Source organism: Bemisia tabaci, chromosome 8 (assembly GCF_918797505.1).
Source record: "Bemisia tabaci chromosome 8, PGI_BMITA_v3".
Taxonomy (NCBI): domain Eukaryota; kingdom Metazoa; phylum Arthropoda; class Insecta; order Hemiptera; family Aleyrodidae; genus Bemisia; species Bemisia tabaci.
The window spans coordinates 24,146,167-24,167,542 of record NC_092800.1 but is presented as its reverse complement, the minus strand read 5'-3'; the positions used below and the strand labels follow the sequence as shown (position 1 = coordinate 24,167,542).

The following is a 21,376-nucleotide window of genomic DNA, read 5'->3' as shown; positions in this document are numbered from 1 at the left end:
AGCGAGCGGCAAAAACACTAGGTACACTAGTAGCAATGACCTTCAAAAACATTTTTCAAAAACTCTAAAAAAAAAACAGTTAAAATGTTCGTATTAGGAAACTCTTTTTGGCTATTTTTTAAGTAAAAATTTACGATAAGTAAAATTTAAGGGGAAAATGGTTATAAAAACTCTTGAAATATCACTGTAGTTTTTCAACATTTTTTCCAAACAATTTTAGTGTTGAAAAACTACAGTTGGTATTTTCAGAGTTTTTTTTAAACACTTTTCTACTTAATTTTACTGCTCGTAAATTTTACTTAAAAAATAGCCAAAAGGGGTTTCCTGATACGAACATTTTAACAGTTTTTTCTTTTTTTTAAAGAGTTGTCTTTTAGAAATTTCAGAGTTTCTTTTAAAGTTCTTTTTAACGGTCGTTGCTACTAAGTAGGGTATACCTATCCATGCACCGAAAATTTTCGACTGATAAATTTAGTTTTTCTCGCATCCAGGAATTTTTACTTTTACCGAGTTGGACTCTTTTCGAAACTAGTGATTCTATTGAGTTACCTATTTTTATTACCATTGTGTTCATCTAATCCAATAGTCACGGCTTCGACGCACTCTGATAGAAAAACTTGTTTTTCTGTGTAGCAACTGATAAACGAGGCAAACTCAGACAAGGATCAGATCATAGGCGAGTTCATCAAGAGGCTCCAGGGCAGTATCAACTCCAAGAACATCCGGCCATACGTTGCAGCCTTCCTCAATAGGCCTCATCTACCCCTGAAGGAATACAAACAGGACATCCTCCTCATTACTGGGGTTCTCGGTTCGTACGCCAATGTTGTTGAGAAATTGCACAGAGAACTGGACAAAAACAAGGCCACACTCTTGAAAATTGAGCGAGCTGGAGACATCTTGTCTGAAGCGGTAAGCTAGTCCATTGTCGAGTATGCTTAAAAGCTTCTTGTAAGTAGGTGCATGTAGAGTGGTGGGAGAGTCAAATCAGCCCTGATAGCACTTACCTACTCCCAAGTAGCAAAATAGAATTTTTTTCTAGAAAAAAAATATTGAGAAACTTTCTAGAAAAAACAAAGAAAATAAGCGTTAACCGGAAAATAGAAAGAATTTTCTGTGGATTAGGCTATTGGTAGAGGTCTATTTGTTGTTTTGTGTGAGTGGGATGTGGGTGTAGAGGTTCGGAAATGGGGGTTTTTTTTTTTTTGTGTGTTTTGGGTGGGGGTTTGGTGTTTAGTTGTGGGTGGGGAGTGAAATTGGGAGGTTGGGTGGGTGGTTGTTTTTGCATTGGTTTTTTTTTTTTTGGGTGGGGTGAGAGGAGATGGGGACGTGTGGTAGGTTTTAAGGATTTGTGGAGGGCATTTGGGTTTTGGGGGAGTGAGTGTGTCTTGGGGTGTAGGGCGGGAAGGTAGTGATTGACATTAAGTGCTTGTTTGGAGTGGTAATTGGAGTCTAGGGTGCGGGGTTGGGGGGGGCTTTTATGTTTTTATTTGTTTTTGTGTTTTTTTTTGGGGGGTGAGGGGGGGGGTTTTAGGGGGGGGTTGTTGTGGTTTTTTTAGCGGTGCCATTTTAAGTGCTTTTGGGATTTGTATGGGGTGGGTTTTAGGGGGGGAGTTGGGGTCGGTTTTTTTTGGGGTCATATGTGATAGTGTTGATTGAGGGGAGTGGGTGTCTTATAGGGGGGGGAGACTCATGTATGGAATATTATTTTTGGGGGTAGAGGCTTAGTGTGGGTGGGATGGGGGGTGTGGGGGTGGGGTGGGGTTGGAGCAAAGGTGGCTTCGTGATGGATAGGGGTGATAGTGGGGGTGTTGGGTTATAATTGGGGGTGTTGGTATGTAGGTTCGGAGGGGTTATTTATTGTGTCTCCAGGTATGGGAGGTACTTAAAAATAACAAAAAAAGGTTTCCAAACTCGTACCTACATTTTTAAAGACTCTTGACGTTTTTGAAAATTCTATATAAGTTTAACAGTCAGGGCTACTTCTTTTCGCCTGATTTGAAATTTAAGTACATGACTGCTTGGTCAGTCTCATTTTCATGGCAAAGTTATCCACAGGACTGTCGTGAGGGTGAGTTGTTGGAAAAAATTAAATAGTTGAAGAAGGTAGGTATAGAAAAACGAAAAGAAATTGAAATTAAAAAGACCCTAGGAGCCGTCGAGAAAAAATTTGAAAAAATAGGAATCTATCAAAAATTAAAGAAATAAAGGAAATGGGAAAATGCCAGCATCTGCTGGCAGTGAGTGTCCATTTATTTGTCCTGCAAGGCGGGTGTAGTTATACTAAGTGAAATTTTAAAAAAACCCAGGAGATAACAACAAGAGTGATACTTCAAATTTTCTGCCGAAATTTTAATTTTATTAGAGTAAATCAATCAATACTTTTCCCTAAAATTTGCCATTGATCTGTACCGTATCATGTAGTATTGTATCTAAATCTAATTGTATTCATTAATTCCTTCCAGCCTGCTAAGCTAGCACAAAGCATTTTATTGTTCTGCAAAGGACAAGGATTACTCACCTCAGTTGCACTACCAGGTATTGAGCGACAGCGAACTTTCTCAGGCAGCAGCACAGACAGCGACAAACCAGGTCGGAGGCTCTCACGGGGCATGAGCATGGATGACTACGACAGACCAAACATCAGGCGGCTGTCCATCTCCGCAGTCCATGAGACAATTCCTCCACCAATTACAAAATAATTCTCTCATTGTTACAGCCCAAGTTCTTCATAAAGCTGGAATGAAATCCAGCCTTCTTGCTGTCCAAGTGCTCACTTGCTGAAAAATGCATTGTACAGTGATGTCCACTTTCTGCGAAATCCAGCAGAGTAGTTACCAATAATTTATTGGTAAACCTAGATCTGATAATGTATTCCATCGAAGAAAATATTACCAGAAAATGAAAAAACTTCTGTTCACTGCTTTTATTCAGCTGAATAAAATGAGCTCCTGTCTTGGATATACAGCAGGAGTAGTTACAATGTGTTTATTTAAGTTTGATGGAAAAAGAACGGAAAAACATCTTAAAAGGAAAGCATTTAAGAGTCGAAATGCAGAAAGCTGATCCACTCTTGAAAAGTTCTGGAGAGTTCTCAAAAAAAAAAGAAAAAAAAAAAGAAATCGTTCAGGAGGAAAAGCGAGAGGGGACTAGCCAGGGGCTTGAAGTGACATGTTTTATCGTTTCAAAGATTACAGTATGGTGCTTTAAGGTATCAAAATTCCAAATTATTCCTAGGTGAAAAAATTGACTTTGGCGCCAGAAAGCTTGGAAAAAGAGTCCATGATAGGAACAATAAAAAGTTTACATCTAGTTCCTCATTAAATGTAAGTTCAGAATTGAAGCGATGAAAAGATGAGTCCGAAGTGGAAAAGATGATTTGGGCCATTCAAAAATTTTTAGGGCAGGTTCCTGAGATCTAAATGGAAATGCGCTGAACAGTGGGCTTCATTGTACTCTGCACATAGCTCTTGTGTTCACAGCAAAACTCCCCTTATCAACAGGCATTTCACAAAATAATACCTACCTCACCATACTAACATTTATTTCCCTCATAATATATTGCTCTTATTAAAATGAATGACAGATTTTCATGCAGTATCTTCATTGAGTTCTATTCTGGGCAAGAGATCTGTTGCTTTATTCAAATTAATGCTAAAATAAAGGAGAAAGAAATGCCGAACTCTCAGCGAGAAAATAGAGGTTTTGCTAGATCTACCACTTGAAAGGGTGGGAGAAATCTCAACATGATGGGATGCATCCGAATTAAATTGCAAATTTTCTGATGGAACCGACAGCAAGAATGAAATCGTTAAGATACTTATTGTTAGTCCTGAGAAACTGATATTCTTGTCACAGATCTGAAGTACCTGATACATTTTTCCGTTTTTAAGTTGGTGAGAATTTTTATGAAAAAATTCCGAGGAAGATGCATACTTACTAGAAGAAAGAAAGCATTCACTGGACGGCTTTAGGTTTGGATTTAAAATTTCTACACGGATAAGAGTTTTGAAAAAAAAAAAAATTCTAAAGGGTGTGTAGTTTTCCAAAAGGCACCGCACAGATTTAAATTTTCTTGAATTAATGCCTACTGATGATTGGCTCGTTTAGTGTTGAGTTCTTCTTCTTTTTTTTTTTAGGCGTTAGTACCTAATGAACTGAATTCTTAAACTCAAAGAAATATTTAATTACTAAAAAATAAATATCGAAATTTGCAAGTCTTTTAAGAACAAATTTTGTAAAACACATAAAAGAACAGTTAAATTTTTTTCTAAAGTCCGCAGAAACCTTAATAAACTCCAACACTTTCATCAGATTAATTTTCAGATAATTTTAAAATATAACATTGCAACGAATATTTCATTTTTTATAAACCGTTTATGTAGTATTTAATCTTTTTCCTTAATAAGAATATCTATAACTCTCATAATTAATTTGCTTTGATTTTAAATGTAGGAAAACGAAATTACAGCTTTATTGGTTACTAGAGCCAACTAAGAACCTATATAGTACTAGATTAAAAGTCCGCTAGAAAAAGAAAACAATTTGAAATTTGTTGTGCCCTATCTTAAATTTTTTGCTTGCTTAAAAACCTTCTGTCTGCCTAAAAGATACTCTAAGCCTCATATGGAACATGGCAAAATTTTAGAATATGATGTGTGCTTGAATACATATTTAGGTGTCTATGACAAATATTAGAACTTATTCATGTATTAGTTTAATATAATACTTGCAAAAACAAACTGAACAGCATCATTCCACTTCGAAAACGGATTCCTGCTTTTCCACCACAACTAATGTCAGAAAAAGGGATAAAATCTACCATAAAATTTTTGTCACTTGCTAAATCACTAAATCAGTATAGCAGTTCAACGCAAACTTCAATTATTTGTTCGAGAGTTTTTCTGTGAAGACTCATTAGTGTATTTTAAGTTGTTTGTTTTTTCCTATTAAATAAGAAACTATTAATTGTATTGTTGCTGAATTTCTATACTGAGATGAGTTCAGGGATTGTATCTAATTTTGTGGTTCAAACTCACTTTCATTCATAATAAAATTTTGAGATTCACTTGGATTATTCTGATGATCTTGAATTCATGGGAAAGAGAGAATGGCCCTCAGAAAGTGACGTGAGTGCTAAATACTCTTGTGCCAGTATTTCCTTCCCATGGATTCCAACTTATTCCGAGTAAAATCAAAAGAAGTCACACATCAAAATGAGTTTAAAAGTAACTAAATAATACCTGGATTCACCTTGGATAAATATTTTTATGTATGTTTTCACAAAAAAAAGCTATTAAAGCTGTGTGTAAATTATAAAATATGTCTTCAATGCTTGATGCACGTATAAATAGCATGTACAAACATGTATATAAATAGCTACTGTTGATATGTTTGTTTACTTATTTGGAATTGTTTTCTTGAGAATTTTGAGGAAAAATAAATATTTTTGCTATAGCATTGTTACATGCTGTTGTTTTGACCTTTGATCCTTCTCCCTATGGACAATCAATGATATTAAAAGTCTGTTGATTGGTTGATAACTCAACGATCTTACAGGAAAAATAAAAAGAAAACAAGAGTTAACTTAAATTGATTCATTTTTTTGTATTTTATTTTCTTCAAAAATAAATATTAAGCAAATGTTGCAAATAATCCATCATAAATTTTTTTAACATTCAAACGGTTCAAAACAAATGAGAAATTACAGAGGACATTAAAGACATTCTGCAAACATTTACTCAAACATTATGAAGATAATGATGTCTTTTCCTTTAGAAACACCTCTAATCAAGAAGAGACGCGATTACATACATTTAATGTCTTTCCGACGTTTATTTGAAACCCACGTTCATTCATTCCGCAAATATCGTCAGATCTGGCTTTTCTCAGGGACTTCTATATTCTGCCAGACATTTTAAAACATTTGAGTAAGAAAGCCCATGGTCTCCATGTTCCTTTGGTTTGATGAACTTCAGTAGAACTATTCCATTTTTTATCAAATTTTTGAAAGTGAGAATACATTGAAGTTTCTTTTTGTTTTCTTCTACAGTGTAGAATGCAGTGCAACATCTTAAAATCTCTAGCTTTGCCCTTTGAGTTGATATTCTTAGTAGTAACACAGGAAAATATTACACATTAAATAACATTAATTTTATCGTTTATCGCTGATTATGAAACATTTATCGCTGACACTGCTCACAAAAAATTGAAAAGTGCTTCATTAATAGGAGAATCAGTTTCTCACAGCAAATAGGGGTATTCAAGCTGACATTAAGAAAAAAAGTCAATGTAAATGGGGGCTTTTCTCCTACTTCTGGACACACATCTAACGCATTTTGGTCCCTCTTTGTTGTGTTGGGTGTTCAATTTGATAAGAAGATTTGTCTTCAGAATTATGCTGTTTCACCGACTTAAATGTGATTGAATTTGCTTTTTGCCACTTAAATTACTGATTAAAGTTTTGTCATTGCTAACATTTTTTTGACTACGAGTAAAAAATGACAAAAACTCATTTTTACGCAACTTTGGTGAAGGCTCTTTCACAGAAATGTTATACAGAATCTGAGCACCTGATTTTTTAACCATGTAGACTTTTAACATTCAATTATTTACACATTAAAAACACAAGACGTTTTTCAAGCTCAGACCTAAATTCGCCACTGGAAATGTCATGTTTTTATCCCAAGAGACATAAATTTTCACAGATTCACTAAGGAAAAAAAAAATTTAAAAAAAAGCGTGCGAAAAAGAGGCAATGGAAATCACTTGCAGAACACTTAAATAAGAAAACAGAAAATTTCATTACCCATTTATTAAGAGGAAGATGTGTTACGATCAAGTTATCTTCTATTTTAAGCAAACAGGACTACAGAAATGCTTACTTCCTTCATCGTCTTTTCTTCTCTTTCAATCTTGATGAAATTGTTACACAGTGACCCTGTTAACTGCTCCTAATGTCTCTTGTAATGCTTCAAAATGAATTTCAAGGGCGTTTAAAATTCATGCCAATTATTCACAGTGAACTAAGCCACCAGAGGCTAGTTACGAGACGATAGAACCAAATCTGAGAATACCAGCAACATCAGCACATGTGATACATTCTAAATTCTATCTGGAGCTATCAAACGGAGAAAAAATTCACAAGAGGCCACAACATTGAGAGACATCAATAACTTAACATTACTTACTTCTTGTTGAATTTTGTGACTTTCAAGAAACATCAAACAACTTTCCTGACGAGGATTTTTCGTAATATGTCTTTATTTATTTACTTGAAACGGAAAAATTTAGAGAAAATTATTCAAAGTTGAAGGAAGAGTGACATAAATTTTTTAAGGCATGTTCCCAAATTACGTAATTTTAACTAGATCATACTGACTCAGTTCATTGAGCTATTCAGGTATGACAAATTTTGAGTAAAAATGTCTTCAACACGACTTAGAAAGAGGATTTGACAAGTTTACCTCGACTGATGTTGTTAAGAAATGAGAGAGACTTGCTGGTCTAATGCATGGCAAGCTTTCAAAAACTGAGACAGTTTCCATTAAATGAAATAAAGAATATGATGTTTCATATCGAACTTTTCATTTAAGTTCCTCTAAATTTTTAACTCTTCCAAATCTGGGAGATTTAATAAAAATCTGTCTTTGATGATCTAGGAAAGAAAATATTGAAGTGATGAGGTAAGTAACATTATAATGACTTGAATTGCTTGGCCCAAAATTTTCATACACAGATTACAGCACCGAACCTTCATTTGAAATCTTGGTAAGAGTATTATGGTGATCTTGGAGGACTTTAAACCGAGTGAGCTTAACTGTATTTCGCACAGCCTTATTTTCTCTTATGGTTTATTTTTTGACTGAAAACAAAGCACAGCATTATGCCTCAAAACTTTCCGTGAAATTCTTCTGAATTAATAAGCATAGATATACTCCTGAAAGTTCAAGAAAGAGTGTAGTTTTGCTTCCAGTTAAAAACATAAAAGAACTAAGAGGAAATCAGGCAGTTTATGATGCGTTAGGCAGTACAGACATTGACTATACATTAGGTTTAAATAGAACTCAGGATGAGGCACTGAAGCCGAAATTGTTACTGGTAATGCCCGGACGATAATTAATCGTCGAAAAATTGATCTCATTAGATACTTTAAAAAAAGAGAGAATATACATATATAAATTATACACAAATGCAAAAAACACTAATTATAATTCCTTTTTTGTATCTACACATTAAAATCAATTAAAACATTTGTTGTCTGGATTCTCTATCAGCGAGTTTAAAACTTACATATGAAATAAAAAAAGCGATGAAAAAATAAATAATTAAATGATTAAAAATGAATGAGTTTTCCGAGGGAGAGGAAAATATAAATGTTACACGACATGAATTGAGAGACTGCGTAGCATTGAAGCAACCAGCATCTGGTAATTGCAGAACCTTTCCTCTTCAAGAACAGTAAAAAGCGTACATGCACAAGTAGCTGCTGCAGTCTACGGGCTTCAGGCTTGACCGTAACAAGGGCAGTGATTCTCATAGCACGGTCGAGTATTTTCAAAGGCAATGGCTGAAACAATAATAGAGAAATTTATTAATTTCATGAACAGTTCAAAAAGACCAAAAAAAAACAGCTATCTTTTTTTAACTCTTAAGATAAGATCAATCACAGTAATGTGCAGTGAAATCTCCATATGAGGACCTTCAATTTCACAAATTTTTCGAGAGATTTTCGACAGCCCTTTCCAAATCCAAAACAAGCTGAAAAAAGAGTTTGGGAGCTGACGATCATAAAACGAACACTCATTACACCAAGAAAAATTGTTTGTTGTTTCAAAATATTTCCAATTGAAGGAGCACTCATAAATTTTGTAACGCAATTTATTGGCATTTTTTGACCCTCCCCCGCTTGTAACGCTTTTGTAATGTATGTTCTATCCTTTAAAACGTAAGAAAAAATGAAATACTATCTCCTCGACCCCATCCCCCCAGAGCATTTCGTAATTTATGAACAGCCCCTAGAAGACAACTGTCCAGATTTTCTTGGGCTTTCTACAGCGCTCCACAACTGAGTGGATATTTACCTCATAGTTAACTGCCTAAGCTTCCGTTGGTTTTTCTTTCTTCTTTTCCTTCTTCTTCTTCAGGAACGAAGGTGTCCTTAGGCCTTTCTTCTTCTTCTTTTCTTTTTTGTGAGGTTCTTCCAAAGACACGCCCTATAAAACACAGATCAGGCAGGAATATTAATATTAATTGCTATTTACATGATGCATAAGTACACAATGATTTCACAACCACAATGGCTAAGTATGTGTATAATTTTTTAACTCCTAAGTAAGTCAATGAGAAAAGTTATATTCCATTCTTGAATAATTCTTAACTTGAAATAACCTTATAGTTGATAGGACAGGATGTTGGAGTTTTTTAGCCAACGTGCGTTACCGCCAGTGACCGCTTGCCCAAGTCTTAGACTGGTTTTCACGACCTCTCCGAGCTTGGTAGCAAGAAATTCAGGAGGCTACGCTGCACTGAGGATTGGCCCAACAAGGCCGAATGCCTTGCCTTCCTGAATGGTTGTTACTAGTGTTGCACCAGACAGCGTATCTCTTTGAGGGCAAATTGTGCTTGTGGGTGAGCTTTATCCCTCTGTATAGAGATATCAGCTTTAAGCTGAATTTCTAACGCGTGTTGGTTAAAAAATCCAACATCCTGTCTTACGACCCGTGCATACACCGCGATTAGTTTTTTGTTTATAGTTGATAGTTGAACATTTAAATTACAAAACAATCTGATACGCGGGTTTCATTGTGCATTACTTTCTCACTGGATGAGAGCAAGCTTGCTTTTGATGACGTCTTTCAATACACGTCTGTGGACTTATTCAGATCGATTCTCGATGGTAAGATACCACCATGATAAATTAATGCATTACTGAATATGTTCTATTGAACGGATTTCATTCTTGATGGGGGTATTGTGCTTTGTATCTTACCTCTTTACTGCTTTGAGAGAAAGTGCTCTGGTGAGCATCTGAATGGTCACCGTTATAGGTATTCTCACCTGCAAAATATACAAAATATCCACTTATAAAATTTTTATACCTTCTAGGTGACACATCACAAGAACCGGAAAAGATCAACTTAATGAGTGAAAGCAAACTTGGATTCACAGGATAGTGATGATCAAAAAGTCGTATCAAGAAATATTAAGATCCGTTAGTAGTAGTAGGAGTAGGCGGATAAAATCAAGGTAGAGTAAAATGGAAAATGAGACATTAGTTTTACTCCAGCATGTATCAAACTCACATAATGCCAGCAAAAATTTGTAAATATTTTCTATATTTTAATACCTCACAAGTTAGTCCTCTGTAATTTTTAGTAATGAATGATATAACTACTGTTCAATTTTTTGTATCATATTTTTCAAAGTCACAATTAGGAGGAATTTACTTGCTGATTTCAAAATTCCATACGAAGGTGCAAAAAATCTTCAACCATGCAAGACGTAGATCGCATTTGATCTGATGCTTAAAAGGGAGGCCGTAAAGTTGGGTTTTGGAAAAGAGAAAGTCCGCTGGTTTCAGCATGAAAATGGCATGTGTTTCCCAAAAATGCTGCCTTTTGTGAGAAAAGGGAAGAATAAAACTAGAAAAGGGTTATCAATCAATAAGGAAATCTCCTTGAGGAAAAGGGGTTTTCAAAACAGGAAGGTCAGGAACTTTGTGCATTTTTAATTCATTATTACAAAACTTTCTATGCTACTTCAATGAGCAAGTCATCCGGAATTTAGGTAAAAAAGCAAGAGCAAAGAGATACTTACACCGTGTTTACACATTAGTCAGTGCTACGAAAATGCATGCCAACACCATTCAATATGCGTTTGAGTGAACAAGAGACAATCAAACCAAATGCAAGGTCTTGCGAGTAAAAAATCTATTTACAATAGCACTTCAATGGAAAACAAAAATGAAAACCAACAAAAAAAAAAAAGAAAAAAGGATGAGTGGTAGCAAATGAGATTAAGAAGGGACAGCCTCCGGGCGAGTCCATCCCATCACTAACTCTCAGAATTTTTATGTTTATGCTACAATACCTATAACATTGTGTGCTTTTCCATAGTAAGTTTGACGTTCAAGCGCTGAAGGATAAGTATGAAAGCGTAATTGAAGCTGTGAAAGCATTGTAATTAGTGTCAGCAAGGTTTCATTTTCTGAATTTGTATGACCGATTGGACATCAAAATATCACCGTAACAATTTCTTAGCGAATAAATTAAGAGATTTTGTTTCCACACAAAAATGGTATCAGCAATTTTTCCACTCTATATTACCCACACTAAATTGTAAAATGCTGCTTTGGGTTCAATAAAAATCCAGTATTGTTACCCTGAGAAACTTCGACTCAAAACTTTAGGATTGAAAATGTAATTCTCTACCTTTTCCACAGCATATTTCACTTTTTTCTCCCCTGCCTCCCTAAATCACAGCTCAACACAGGCCCCAAAAAGCGAAACATTTCTGAGTTTATTATCTGTTATCAGACAAGACAATACTCAAATATTGAAAATAATACACAAAGCTTACAAAGGTTTGCTCTTGCTCCTCCCAAATCAAAATAAAACTTTCATTTTTTCGAGGCAACTCGTCTGTTTTGGAGAAGCCTGATGTATGTTTCCAAAAGTTGGGTCTCTTTCTTTTTCTTGAAGGACTTTTAGTTGATCAGTGGTTAATAAAGCATATTTGAAGAATTTTTTTAATCTTAAAGCTGCGCTATAAGAGAGTCGCACGCTGACGTTCCCAAAAGTTGAAGCATCTTCATTTGTTTCACAAAAAGCTAGATCAAGAAAAGATGTACGCCTGGACTTCATTTACCAATCTTGATCAACTTTTAGGATCCAAAGAGAGGAGCGATTTCGAACTCTTGGCAACATCAATGATCTTAGTATGATAAGCAGAAGTGAGTAGTTAGGATGACCTAAAAATTATAAACAAGCGCTAAAGGCAATGATGTTTCTGTCAACACCACAGGATAAAGAAGTAAGATAAAAAACACGATGAATTCAAACACCACATACATTTTACTTAAAAAGAGATAAAAACATCTTCTATAGATGTGAGATTCCTGAGGAATCAAACGTCATAAATCTGAAAAAGAATAACTATTTTTTGTCTTGTTTTTAAAAAGAATATGGTACAATTTTTGACACAACAAAAAATTATAGTGCTACACTGACTGCAACACTAATTCATTTTTATCACAGGAAAAAAGAGAGACATATGTACAACTAAAAATTTGACAGTAAAAAAAAAAGTTGCTCCTTCCAACACATTAGACGTAAAAAAAAGGTGAGTCTGAACCTTGCAGAACTTTTGGTCTGTCATTTACTGCAGGTGCAAATGGAACGACAGGGTCAAAGAGAAAGGATAAAATAGCATTTACAAAATAAAAATGACAAGAAAACTTAAGAAAAAAATAAAGAAAACCGATGGAAACACCAGGGTTACATGGTTACAGGTTATGGTAAAAAAATAAGATAAAAAAAACTGTACAACAACCAAGATGAGTTTTAAATTGAACAAAGAGAGGGGTGCTGTGACTCAATCTCTAGTTACAAAACTTCTTTCAAAGAGGTGAGCTCTACTGGATGTATTTGTGCTGAAGGAACTAAGTTCGAATAAATTAAATCAAGAAGAACTGTGTAGCATTTCATTTAATTCATCTACACATAGTTACACTGAACATAAATACGACCATTAGTTAAGATTGCAAAAAGAACTGGGAAGGATTGACAGGGGGAAAAAATCCCATGGGTACAGATTAAAGCCCTTTTAAGAAGGTATTCACAGGACACACCATGTTCGTGTTCGTAATGAGTGAGAAAAAAGTAGGGGAATCAGTATGAGTGAAAATTTTTAAGCAGGGAAAGTCAAAGATTTGATCTTAAGGCTCATGTCTACACAAAAGATTCCAGTACTAAGGAATTTGAAGATGAGAGGAGCAGCTCAATGTAAATTAAAATATCCGACAAAGATCACAGACGTAGGATGAAAATCTCAAATAAAAATTATTTTAGCATTCAGTAGATTTATTTACAGAATAAATGGCAAACTCTAAAATGTATCCCATTTAATGATTCTTTTTGACTGAGGATTCTCAGTTCAGTTGTAAGAGACTTGGAGACAGGGAAGAAAACGGCTTTCTTTGAAAAATTAAGCCATATAAATTAATAATCTTAAGAACTAAAGGACTCATTGCTTATAAATATTCAGTCGGGCTATGATTGATGTATTATTCCATTCTCTTAATAAGTTTTTTCGTTTGCTTTTCACAAAAGCAAACCGAAAGAGTAGATAGAATTCAATCAGGGGTTTTGAGCACTTAACTTTTCCATAGGTTCAACAACAGATGATAGGACACAATAGTTTTCAAGCTCCCTGTACTCTTCCAAAGAACTCGACAGATTGAGCAACTCAGAATCACGATATCTTTGCCTCGAAGATTCAGAACTTGCACAGGTTTGCTCTGTAAAGTATTTTTCAGATGTTTTCTTGGAATTGAAAGACGGTGAACAGGTGATAGTAATATTTTTGGGAGATGCAGGAGTGTAGGGTGGAGGTGATATCACAGCCTGTCGCTCGACACAGTTCTTAAGAGACATATCAGCTAGCCTTGGATCAGAAATTTCAGTATGATACGTATCTGAGTTGACGAGTGTCAGATCGTTCTCATTTTCCGCGTCTGAAGTTGGTGCTGTATCCCAAGCTTCAGAACAATTGCTACTAGAGGCTGCTTCTAAACTTACATAAGAGTCCACATCATCTTTCAGGTCTTCGTAGAAGCTGCATTCGTTAGTCTCTCCTTCATCTGAAAAACTTGCACCTCCGTGTAATCGTCCTTTAGTCTTGCTACAATCTGAGCTTCCAAGTTTGCTGTCTGATTTCGGTTGGGTTTTTTGTCCAAATTTTGCGCAGATTTTTTTCGCGACTTTACCCAAAAGACTTTTGTTTGGTTTCGAGAATTGGAAGGAAAGAGTGTATTCCGTTTCAGATGCACACCCAAGTGAGTTAGATGAGTCTTCTTGGACCACTAAACTTCTATCTTCTCTAGGCATGTCTGTGATTGTTGGACAGCCTTCTTTCTTTATGGGAGCCTCTCGGATTGTGTGATCCCTTCCTTTCGGCCTCACACTTCCCAAAGCACATATTAGAGAGTCCGGCTCCTCTGGCAAAACTGTTGTCCTACTGATGTTACTGGCTGTGACTACATTATGCTTTGGATGACAGTTCTCTCTGTCTTTAAAAAACCAATTTTCCCAAGATCTTTTACTACTTGGAAGCGAGTTCACTCTTTCACGATAGTTTTCCCAAGATCTTTTACTACCCGGAAGCGAGTTCATTCTTTTATGATAGTTTTCAGGGGAGTCAGAATGAAGAGCTGTAAAATCTCCTGAGGATCTACGGACTTCCATTTCTGAAGAGCTTGAGTCACCTGAATTTTGCTCGTGGAAACGCTGAGAGGTGGTTGGGATTTTTTGCATGAGTGTGCAGTTTTTACTCGACGGTATATTCGTGGCTTTTCCAGGAGATGACTTTTCATCTGATTTTTGCTCTGGAGGAAACTGAGAGGCTTTCACCGTTTTTAGAATGGGGACGCACTTTCTACTTGGAACCTGACTTGAAGCACCAACAGAGGGTGACATGTCTGAATTTTGCTCTGGACGGAGCTGCGTAGCATTCAGGGTGTCTAATGCAGGTGTGTATCTCCTACTCGACACTAAATATGAGGCTTTAACAGAGGGTGGTGCATCATCTAAATTTTGCTCTGAAATAAACTGATTCACGATTTCTGACAAAGGCGTGTATTTACTACCTGGTTCTTGATTTGAGGCTTCAACAGAGGCTGCTTTCAACTTTGGGTTTTTTACATCATCTAGCGAGGAAGAGCTTGATTGACGAATTCTCAGCGCCTTCTGTTGAGGTTTCTCTACCGTTGACATTTTCGGGGACACACTTTTAGAGCTGACTTTGGGTTTTACCATCTTTGGACTTGATTTGTAAAACGTCAGAGATTTCTTAGAAACTACTAAACTTGGTCTTCTAGAAGACTTACTGGGAACCTCTTTGAAACCGATTTCTGGCGGTCTTCTTCGGTTTTTCAGAACATTTGCGGCTTCAACAGAAGTTGCTTTTAACTTTGAGCTTTTGACATCATCTAGCGAGGAAGAGCTTGATTGACGAATTCTCAGGGCCTTTTGTCGAGGCTTCTCTTCTGTTGACATTTTTGGGGACAAATTTTTAGAGCTGACTTTGGGTTTTACCATCTTTGGACTTGATTTGTGAAACGTCAGAGTTTTTTTGGAAACTACTATACTTGGTCTTCTAGGAGAATTACTAGGAGCCTCATTAAAACCAATTTCTAGTAGTCTTCTTTGGCTTTTAGGGACGTTTGCTGCGACAACAGAGTGTGTTTTAATTCTTGAGATTCTCCCTGCATGAGTTTCATTTGCCGTTCCGAAAGAATGAGTTTCATCTCTTAGATTTCTGTTTGCAAGACTTTCATTTGATGCTCCGACAGAATGTGTCTTTACTGTGGGGGTTCTATCTGCATGAGTTTCACCTCCTCTTTTGATGGTGAGAGTTTCAACTCTTGGGAATCCGTCTAAGAAAGCCTCAATAGAGGTTCCGACACAACGTGTTTCAGTCATTGGGGTTCTATCTAGCAGAGTCTCATTTGAGGTTCCAATACAACGTGTCTTAATGTTCGGGGTTTTCGTTCTAACTTCTGGGTTTTTCTCTTCAAAGGCCTCATTTAAGGTCTTGACACAATGTGTTCTAGCTTTAAAAAATCTATCTTCCTTATTAAAATTTTCAATAGAAAGTATATTCTTTTTTTCAGAAGCTCGGAAGGGAGAATTTTCACAAATGATTCCGGGCACTTTCAAGCTTTTCCAAGTTCTGTTGCAGCTTGGGCTTCTTTTCTCGGAAGTCTTTTGCAAAGCTCCAAAAGATCCTGTGTTCATAATTTCGGTTTTTTCTCTCCTATCACATGGAATAGAGCTTAAAGTTTCATCACTTTCTATACCTGGATAAGGAGGTGACAAATCGGGATCTCCAACATTCTCAATGGATACATTTTCCTGTCCAGAATTGCACAAGTTATGACGAAAGTCAAGCTTGAAGGAATCATCCGCATTTTGCCTGATTTTAATTTGAGTGTTAATCTTAACATCGCAATGTTCTGTGTTAAGAAGTATTGTTGGACAACAGATCGACAGCTGTTCCTGATCTTCCGCCATTTCAATACAATCCAGAGCCTTGGAAGAGGAGGGTTGATTCTCTTCACGTGTGACACTGAAATTCTGATCTGAATTACTATCAAAATTTGTGGAGTTTTCCTGATTATCTTCCTGGGTCAGAATCTCTTGTCTTTCCTGATATGACACAAATCCTAGGCATGAGGCTCGATTGAAGTTCTGAATGCCTTGTAATCCCTCATTGTCACCAGCCTCAATTTCTTCGACCAACTTTTTGGGGACTCCAGAGAATGAAAGTGGGACTAAATCTTTGCTGGAACTCTTCAACGCAGGCAAAGGATCTTCTGGGGCAGGCATATTTGCTCTTTCACAAAAAATTATAACATCTGGACGTATACTTTCATGTTGGACATCCTCGATTACTTCAGACAGTTTTCTGTCTACTGTTTTCGACTTGGAGTCTCTTGACAATGGATCACTGATTACTATGGGCACTACATCTCTCTCAAAATGGAAGGTAACGGCTCTACATGAAGGTTGCTTACCAGTGACTACTTTTGAATCCTCATCATCTGAAGGTTGCCTATCAATGACTAGTTCTAAATTCTCATTTTCTGAGGATTGTCTATTAATGCCTAGATTTAGATTCTCATCATCTGTGGATTTTCGATTTGTGACTGCTATTAAATCTTCACTCTCAGTCACAGAGGCTTCATCTGAGAGCAGTTCATACTCGGAATAGGAACTTAGGTCTGTTTCATCAGGTGACATTTCAGATCTTGGTTGACGATCTTGTAAAGTGGGATTCACGACTCTTCGGGGGGAAAAGGTAATCTCTTGACTAGATTGGTACTTTCGCCTACTGGTGGCTGCTTCAGAGACTTCATCATCCGACACCTGTGTTCCTCCTGACAGATGCTCCACATCTGCGCAGAAACTACGATCTAACTTTTCCCTTGAATATCCAGGTTTTGAATGATGAGTTTCCATTATTGACGCTCTTCTTCTTCTGCAGCTGAATGCGACCTCCATACACTGATGCTCGTTTTCCTTACAGCTGTCATTATCTGACATTTTAGTTTCCTCCAACGGCAATTTCTGCTCTGAGCAGCAAGTGAAATGTGAATCTCCGTCAGATTCTGGTTGAATTATGCGACAGAATGAGACTTCTTGACCTGGATGATACTGTTGCCTGCTATTAGCTGCTTCTGAATTCTCATGATTCGATTCCATTGTCCCTTGAAATTGATGTTTCCATTCTAAGGAAGGGCCATTATCTGAATCTTCCACTACATGCTCGGGCTTTGAATGATAAACTGTGATTGGTATCTTTTCTCTTTCGCAACTAAATGTGACAATCGAATGAGAACATTCATTTTGCCTGTTTGAAGCCATGACTTGTTGCTCACCTCCTACAACACTGATGGGAGTATCATCAAGTTGTTCGAATGCACTTGGGTTTAAATTTTCAGCGGTATCCTCGGACATTGATCCATCTTTAAGTTTGGCTTCTTTGCAACTAGACTTGACCTGTAGACATAAACTTTGATTTTGTTCATCTTTGGCTAATCCTGAGTCCTCACTATTTGATTGTTCAATTTTTTTACTCGGCTGATTATATTCCAAGCAAGAACTGAGACATGTATTCTTGTCACTGTCTACACCTGCTCTTTGGGGCTCGGAAAATGCAAGAGAGGCACTTTCATTTGTGAAAAAATATTTCAACTGCAATGGATTCATTTGCAGCTGATTTTTTTTCAGGTTGTGACAAAAGCTTTGCCATCTGCCTTCACTGTCACTCATTTTTTTGGATGATTTTTGGGCAACAACATTAGCATTTCTATCGACTTGAATTTTACAGGATGAGGATTTGTGTACTTGACTTTTATGTTGACGTATTCTGCCTGATCCTGCCTTTGGGCGAAACTGATCGGGTAGGATCTCTGGATTGAGACCACTCAAAATGACTTTGTCATCGATGTTAATGATTTTCTTGGTTTGCCATGATTGTGTGGAATTAGGATAACATTCTTGGCCAGACAGCTTTACGTTAGAAAAAGGAGAATTTGTAGAGGTAACTGGCACTCCGCAAAAAAAACCATCGTCTCTTGCAAAATCAAAGGGAGGATTAGATTTGAAAGATGGAATATTTTTCATGGAACGCACCTTGCAGTACTTTTTCTTCAACGTAAATCTGGGGGGATAGTTTTTTTGACTACCTTCGAAGGGGTGTTCCTCGGGACCAGATACATTTTCTTGAGTGTGTGCCGGATAGATATTTAGATTGCTGTTATCTGGCTCTATTGCTACGGGATCTGTCAATTCTTGCAACATTTCAGCATCTGACCCTTTTGGATTATCAACACTATCATTTAAGCTGCCATTGATGGAATCAATGATTGAGGCATTACTGTCATTGCAGCTTTCCAAAGAATCAGACAGATCAAAAGTCTCATTTAGAGATGGGTCCAAATTCACCGAGATTACAGCACATGGGTCATCAAAAGTTTGCAGCTGGGTATCTATTCCATCATCTGTACTGATATCAATAATGGACTGCCCTCGATCTTGATCGTTGAATTCACTGCTGAAACCAAAGTCTCCAACAGAACTAATAAAGACTGACACAGCGCAGCTTTCAGAAAAATCATTAGCTCCTTCAGTTTTTGTATCTGCCGCACATTCTGAAACACTGATGCAAGGATACTCAACTTCCATTTCTTCATGAGACTGTAAACTTCCAGGGATTGGGGAGGTAGATACTTCCATTTCACAAATTGGATCTTGCGAATTGAGGCATGAGGGTTTTCCTGTCTCCTTGCTTGGAGGCGACATATTTTCATTTGAGATGTTACGAGAGTCTGTTGCCTGAGAAAAGGTAGGGTTACCATTCACAAAAGCATCGGCAAGGAAAACGTGAGGCGTAGGTTGGACAGGATGCCTAATTTCACATTTTTCTGACTCTTCAGATATGCTATCACCACCGGAGGATTGATCATTAGGACACTGTCGCATTCTTTCGAGGGTATCAGCAGAGTTTGAGGAGGAGATGTAATCTTCGGTGACTTCTCCTGATGATTCAATATTATCACTTTCACTGGTATCAGCGGAGTTCCGGGAAGAACTTTCATCTTCAGAGACTTCTTCTGATGATTCATTATTATCTCTCAAACTATCACTTATGATCATGTTACAAGCGTTGACAACTTCTTGCGAATCAATTGATTCCACTTCGTGGTCAGAGGAAATGTCTCTGATAAAGTCAATTACTTCTGATATACACTCATTTACAGGTTTTAGATCAGTGTCAGATCTAAATTCAACTGTGGAGGCTTGTGGGTGATGATTATTTGCAAAATCTTCCAGTTTTTCTGAATTCAAATTGATCGCTATCTCTGGAGAATTTTGAGATAGAACGGAATCTCGCAATTCTTGGCTATGTCCTGAGCTCACATCAAGATCACTCCCATGACTAGAGACAGGGTTCACTTTTATTTCTTTGCTGACCAGGTCATAGGTCACATGAATGTTTGACATAGCTTCTTCTTTGGCAACAAAGGGCATTCCAACAGAAACTGAGATATTTTCAGTACCACTTAACATTTTATGCTCATCCTCAGTCAAATTTCGTCCCTCTATTTTTTTCTTTTTTCTGGGGGGCTTGTACTCGTGAGTCTTAACAGTGGATGCACTTGGCTCAGTTTTGCTAGATCTTTCAATTTTCATGTCCGAAAGATCAATCTTTTCCATTTTTATGGTTTCTGTGATTGGTAAAAGATCATTATGGTTCTCGGTCTCCATATCAATTTCTTGAGGATCAGTTCCTTGAATCAGTACATTTTCATTAGCACTTCCTTGGTTTGAAACCACTGTGAAGTGAGATGTTTCACCACAGGAGTTACCCATGAGAATATTTTCGGATGCCTTGAATATTCCATCACCATCTAACATCTGAATGCCTTCACAAGTTTGGTAAGCTGAATCAGAGGACTGCTCTAAGGAAGAAATGGTTTGTTGAAAAAAACTGGAGATTGGTTCAGCTTTCATATGCGCTTCTAAGGATAAGTACGAAAGGAATGAGTTATGACTTTTGGTCGTATCAGCAGCTGAGCAGGAACTTTTTATACGTTCTCCAAATGCAGAATTACGAAAATCAGAGCTTTTTATACATTCTTCAAATGCAGAACTACGAGAATCAGAACTTTTTAAATATTCTTCAAATGCAGAATTACAAGATTCAGAACTTTTTATATATTCTTCGAATACAGAATTACGAAAATTATTTTTATCAAAGTCGATATTGCCAAAACCAAACTTGCAGGCTAAACTTTCAAAAGAACTCATTGCTCTGGGTTCAAGATTTATTGGAGCTGGATGTTCATTATCAATGGTGGGCTCCTTCAACGAGGCATCATGGTTCTTTAACAGTGAATTCACCGAACCAGAAGCCATAATATTTTCATTTGAGCATCTAAATATGATAGGACCTTCATTGAAAGCATTATGTCCCTGAAAGCAGTATTTTTCGGAAACGGAATTTACATTATCTTCCTCTGGAATTGTTTGTATCGGTAAACTGCAGTCTTCTTCTGTTTTTTGATTCTGTGTTTTTAAAGTGGGCTCTTTAATTGCATCAGGTAAGACTGTAAAGGTCTTTTCGCAAAACGATGGCATGCAAACTTCATCATAATCAACGCTTTCAAGGGTGCCTTCAGGAGCCGGTTGTTCAGATGATTTGCAAAACGAAAATAACTCTGATTTGTCTACCGATACATCAAGAGTTCTTAACTCATCTGATAGAGTAATGGTTGCACTCAGAGAATTTTCATTCAGAGGAGGGGAAAAAGTTTTTGGGGTTTGTTCTCCTGGAAGGACAGCTCTGCCCCCTTTTTGAAAACTGTCCTCTAATACTTCTTTCGTCCCATCAGTGTCTTCAGTTGCCAGTGCGTTGCTCGGACTTTCAGGACCTTTCCTTGCATTTGCTTTGAAAGGAGTATTCACTGAAATTTGCTCCTTAGGTGGTTCGTCAATAGGAAGTTCGATTTTCGGGAAGGAAGCACTAATTGAAATTTCTCCTTCCGACAAGACGATGCAAGTTTCTTTATGAAAATACTCCTCTAATTTTG

The 21,376-nt window shown here is 36.9% G+C and overlaps 2 protein-coding genes across 4 annotated transcripts in view; one reads left to right on the top strand and one right to left on the bottom strand.

Annotated features, from left to right (window-relative positions):
• LOC109032554 (uncharacterized protein ZK1073.1) overlaps positions 1–5,466 on the top strand; it is an 89,706-nt gene extending 84,240 nt beyond the window's left edge. For both annotated transcript variants that reach the window (XM_019044741.2, XM_072303423.1), the window contains exons 7-8: positions 634–912; positions 2,466–5,466. In XM_019044741.2, the coding sequence (XP_018900286.2) occupies positions 634–912; positions 2,466–2,702 (516 nt within the window). In that variant the 3' untranslated portion in view covers positions 2,703–5,466. The remainder of the gene's footprint in view (positions 1–633; positions 913–2,465) is intronic.
• A 116-nt stretch (positions 5,467–5,582) lies between these two features.
• The window catches only part of hts (adducin 1-like protein hts), a 141,139-nt gene continuing 125,345 nt past the window's right edge, over positions 5,583–21,376 (bottom strand). For both annotated transcript variants that reach the window (XM_019044735.2, XM_019044736.2), the window contains 3 exons: positions 9,992–10,059; positions 9,084–9,215; positions 5,583–8,569 (listed from right to left, as the gene is read on the bottom strand). In XM_019044735.2, coding sequence (XP_018900280.1) covers positions 9,099–9,215; positions 9,992–10,059 — 185 coding nt within the window. In that variant the 3' untranslated portion in view covers positions 5,583–8,569; positions 9,084–9,098. The remainder of the gene's footprint in view (positions 8,570–9,083; positions 9,216–9,991; positions 10,060–21,376) is intronic.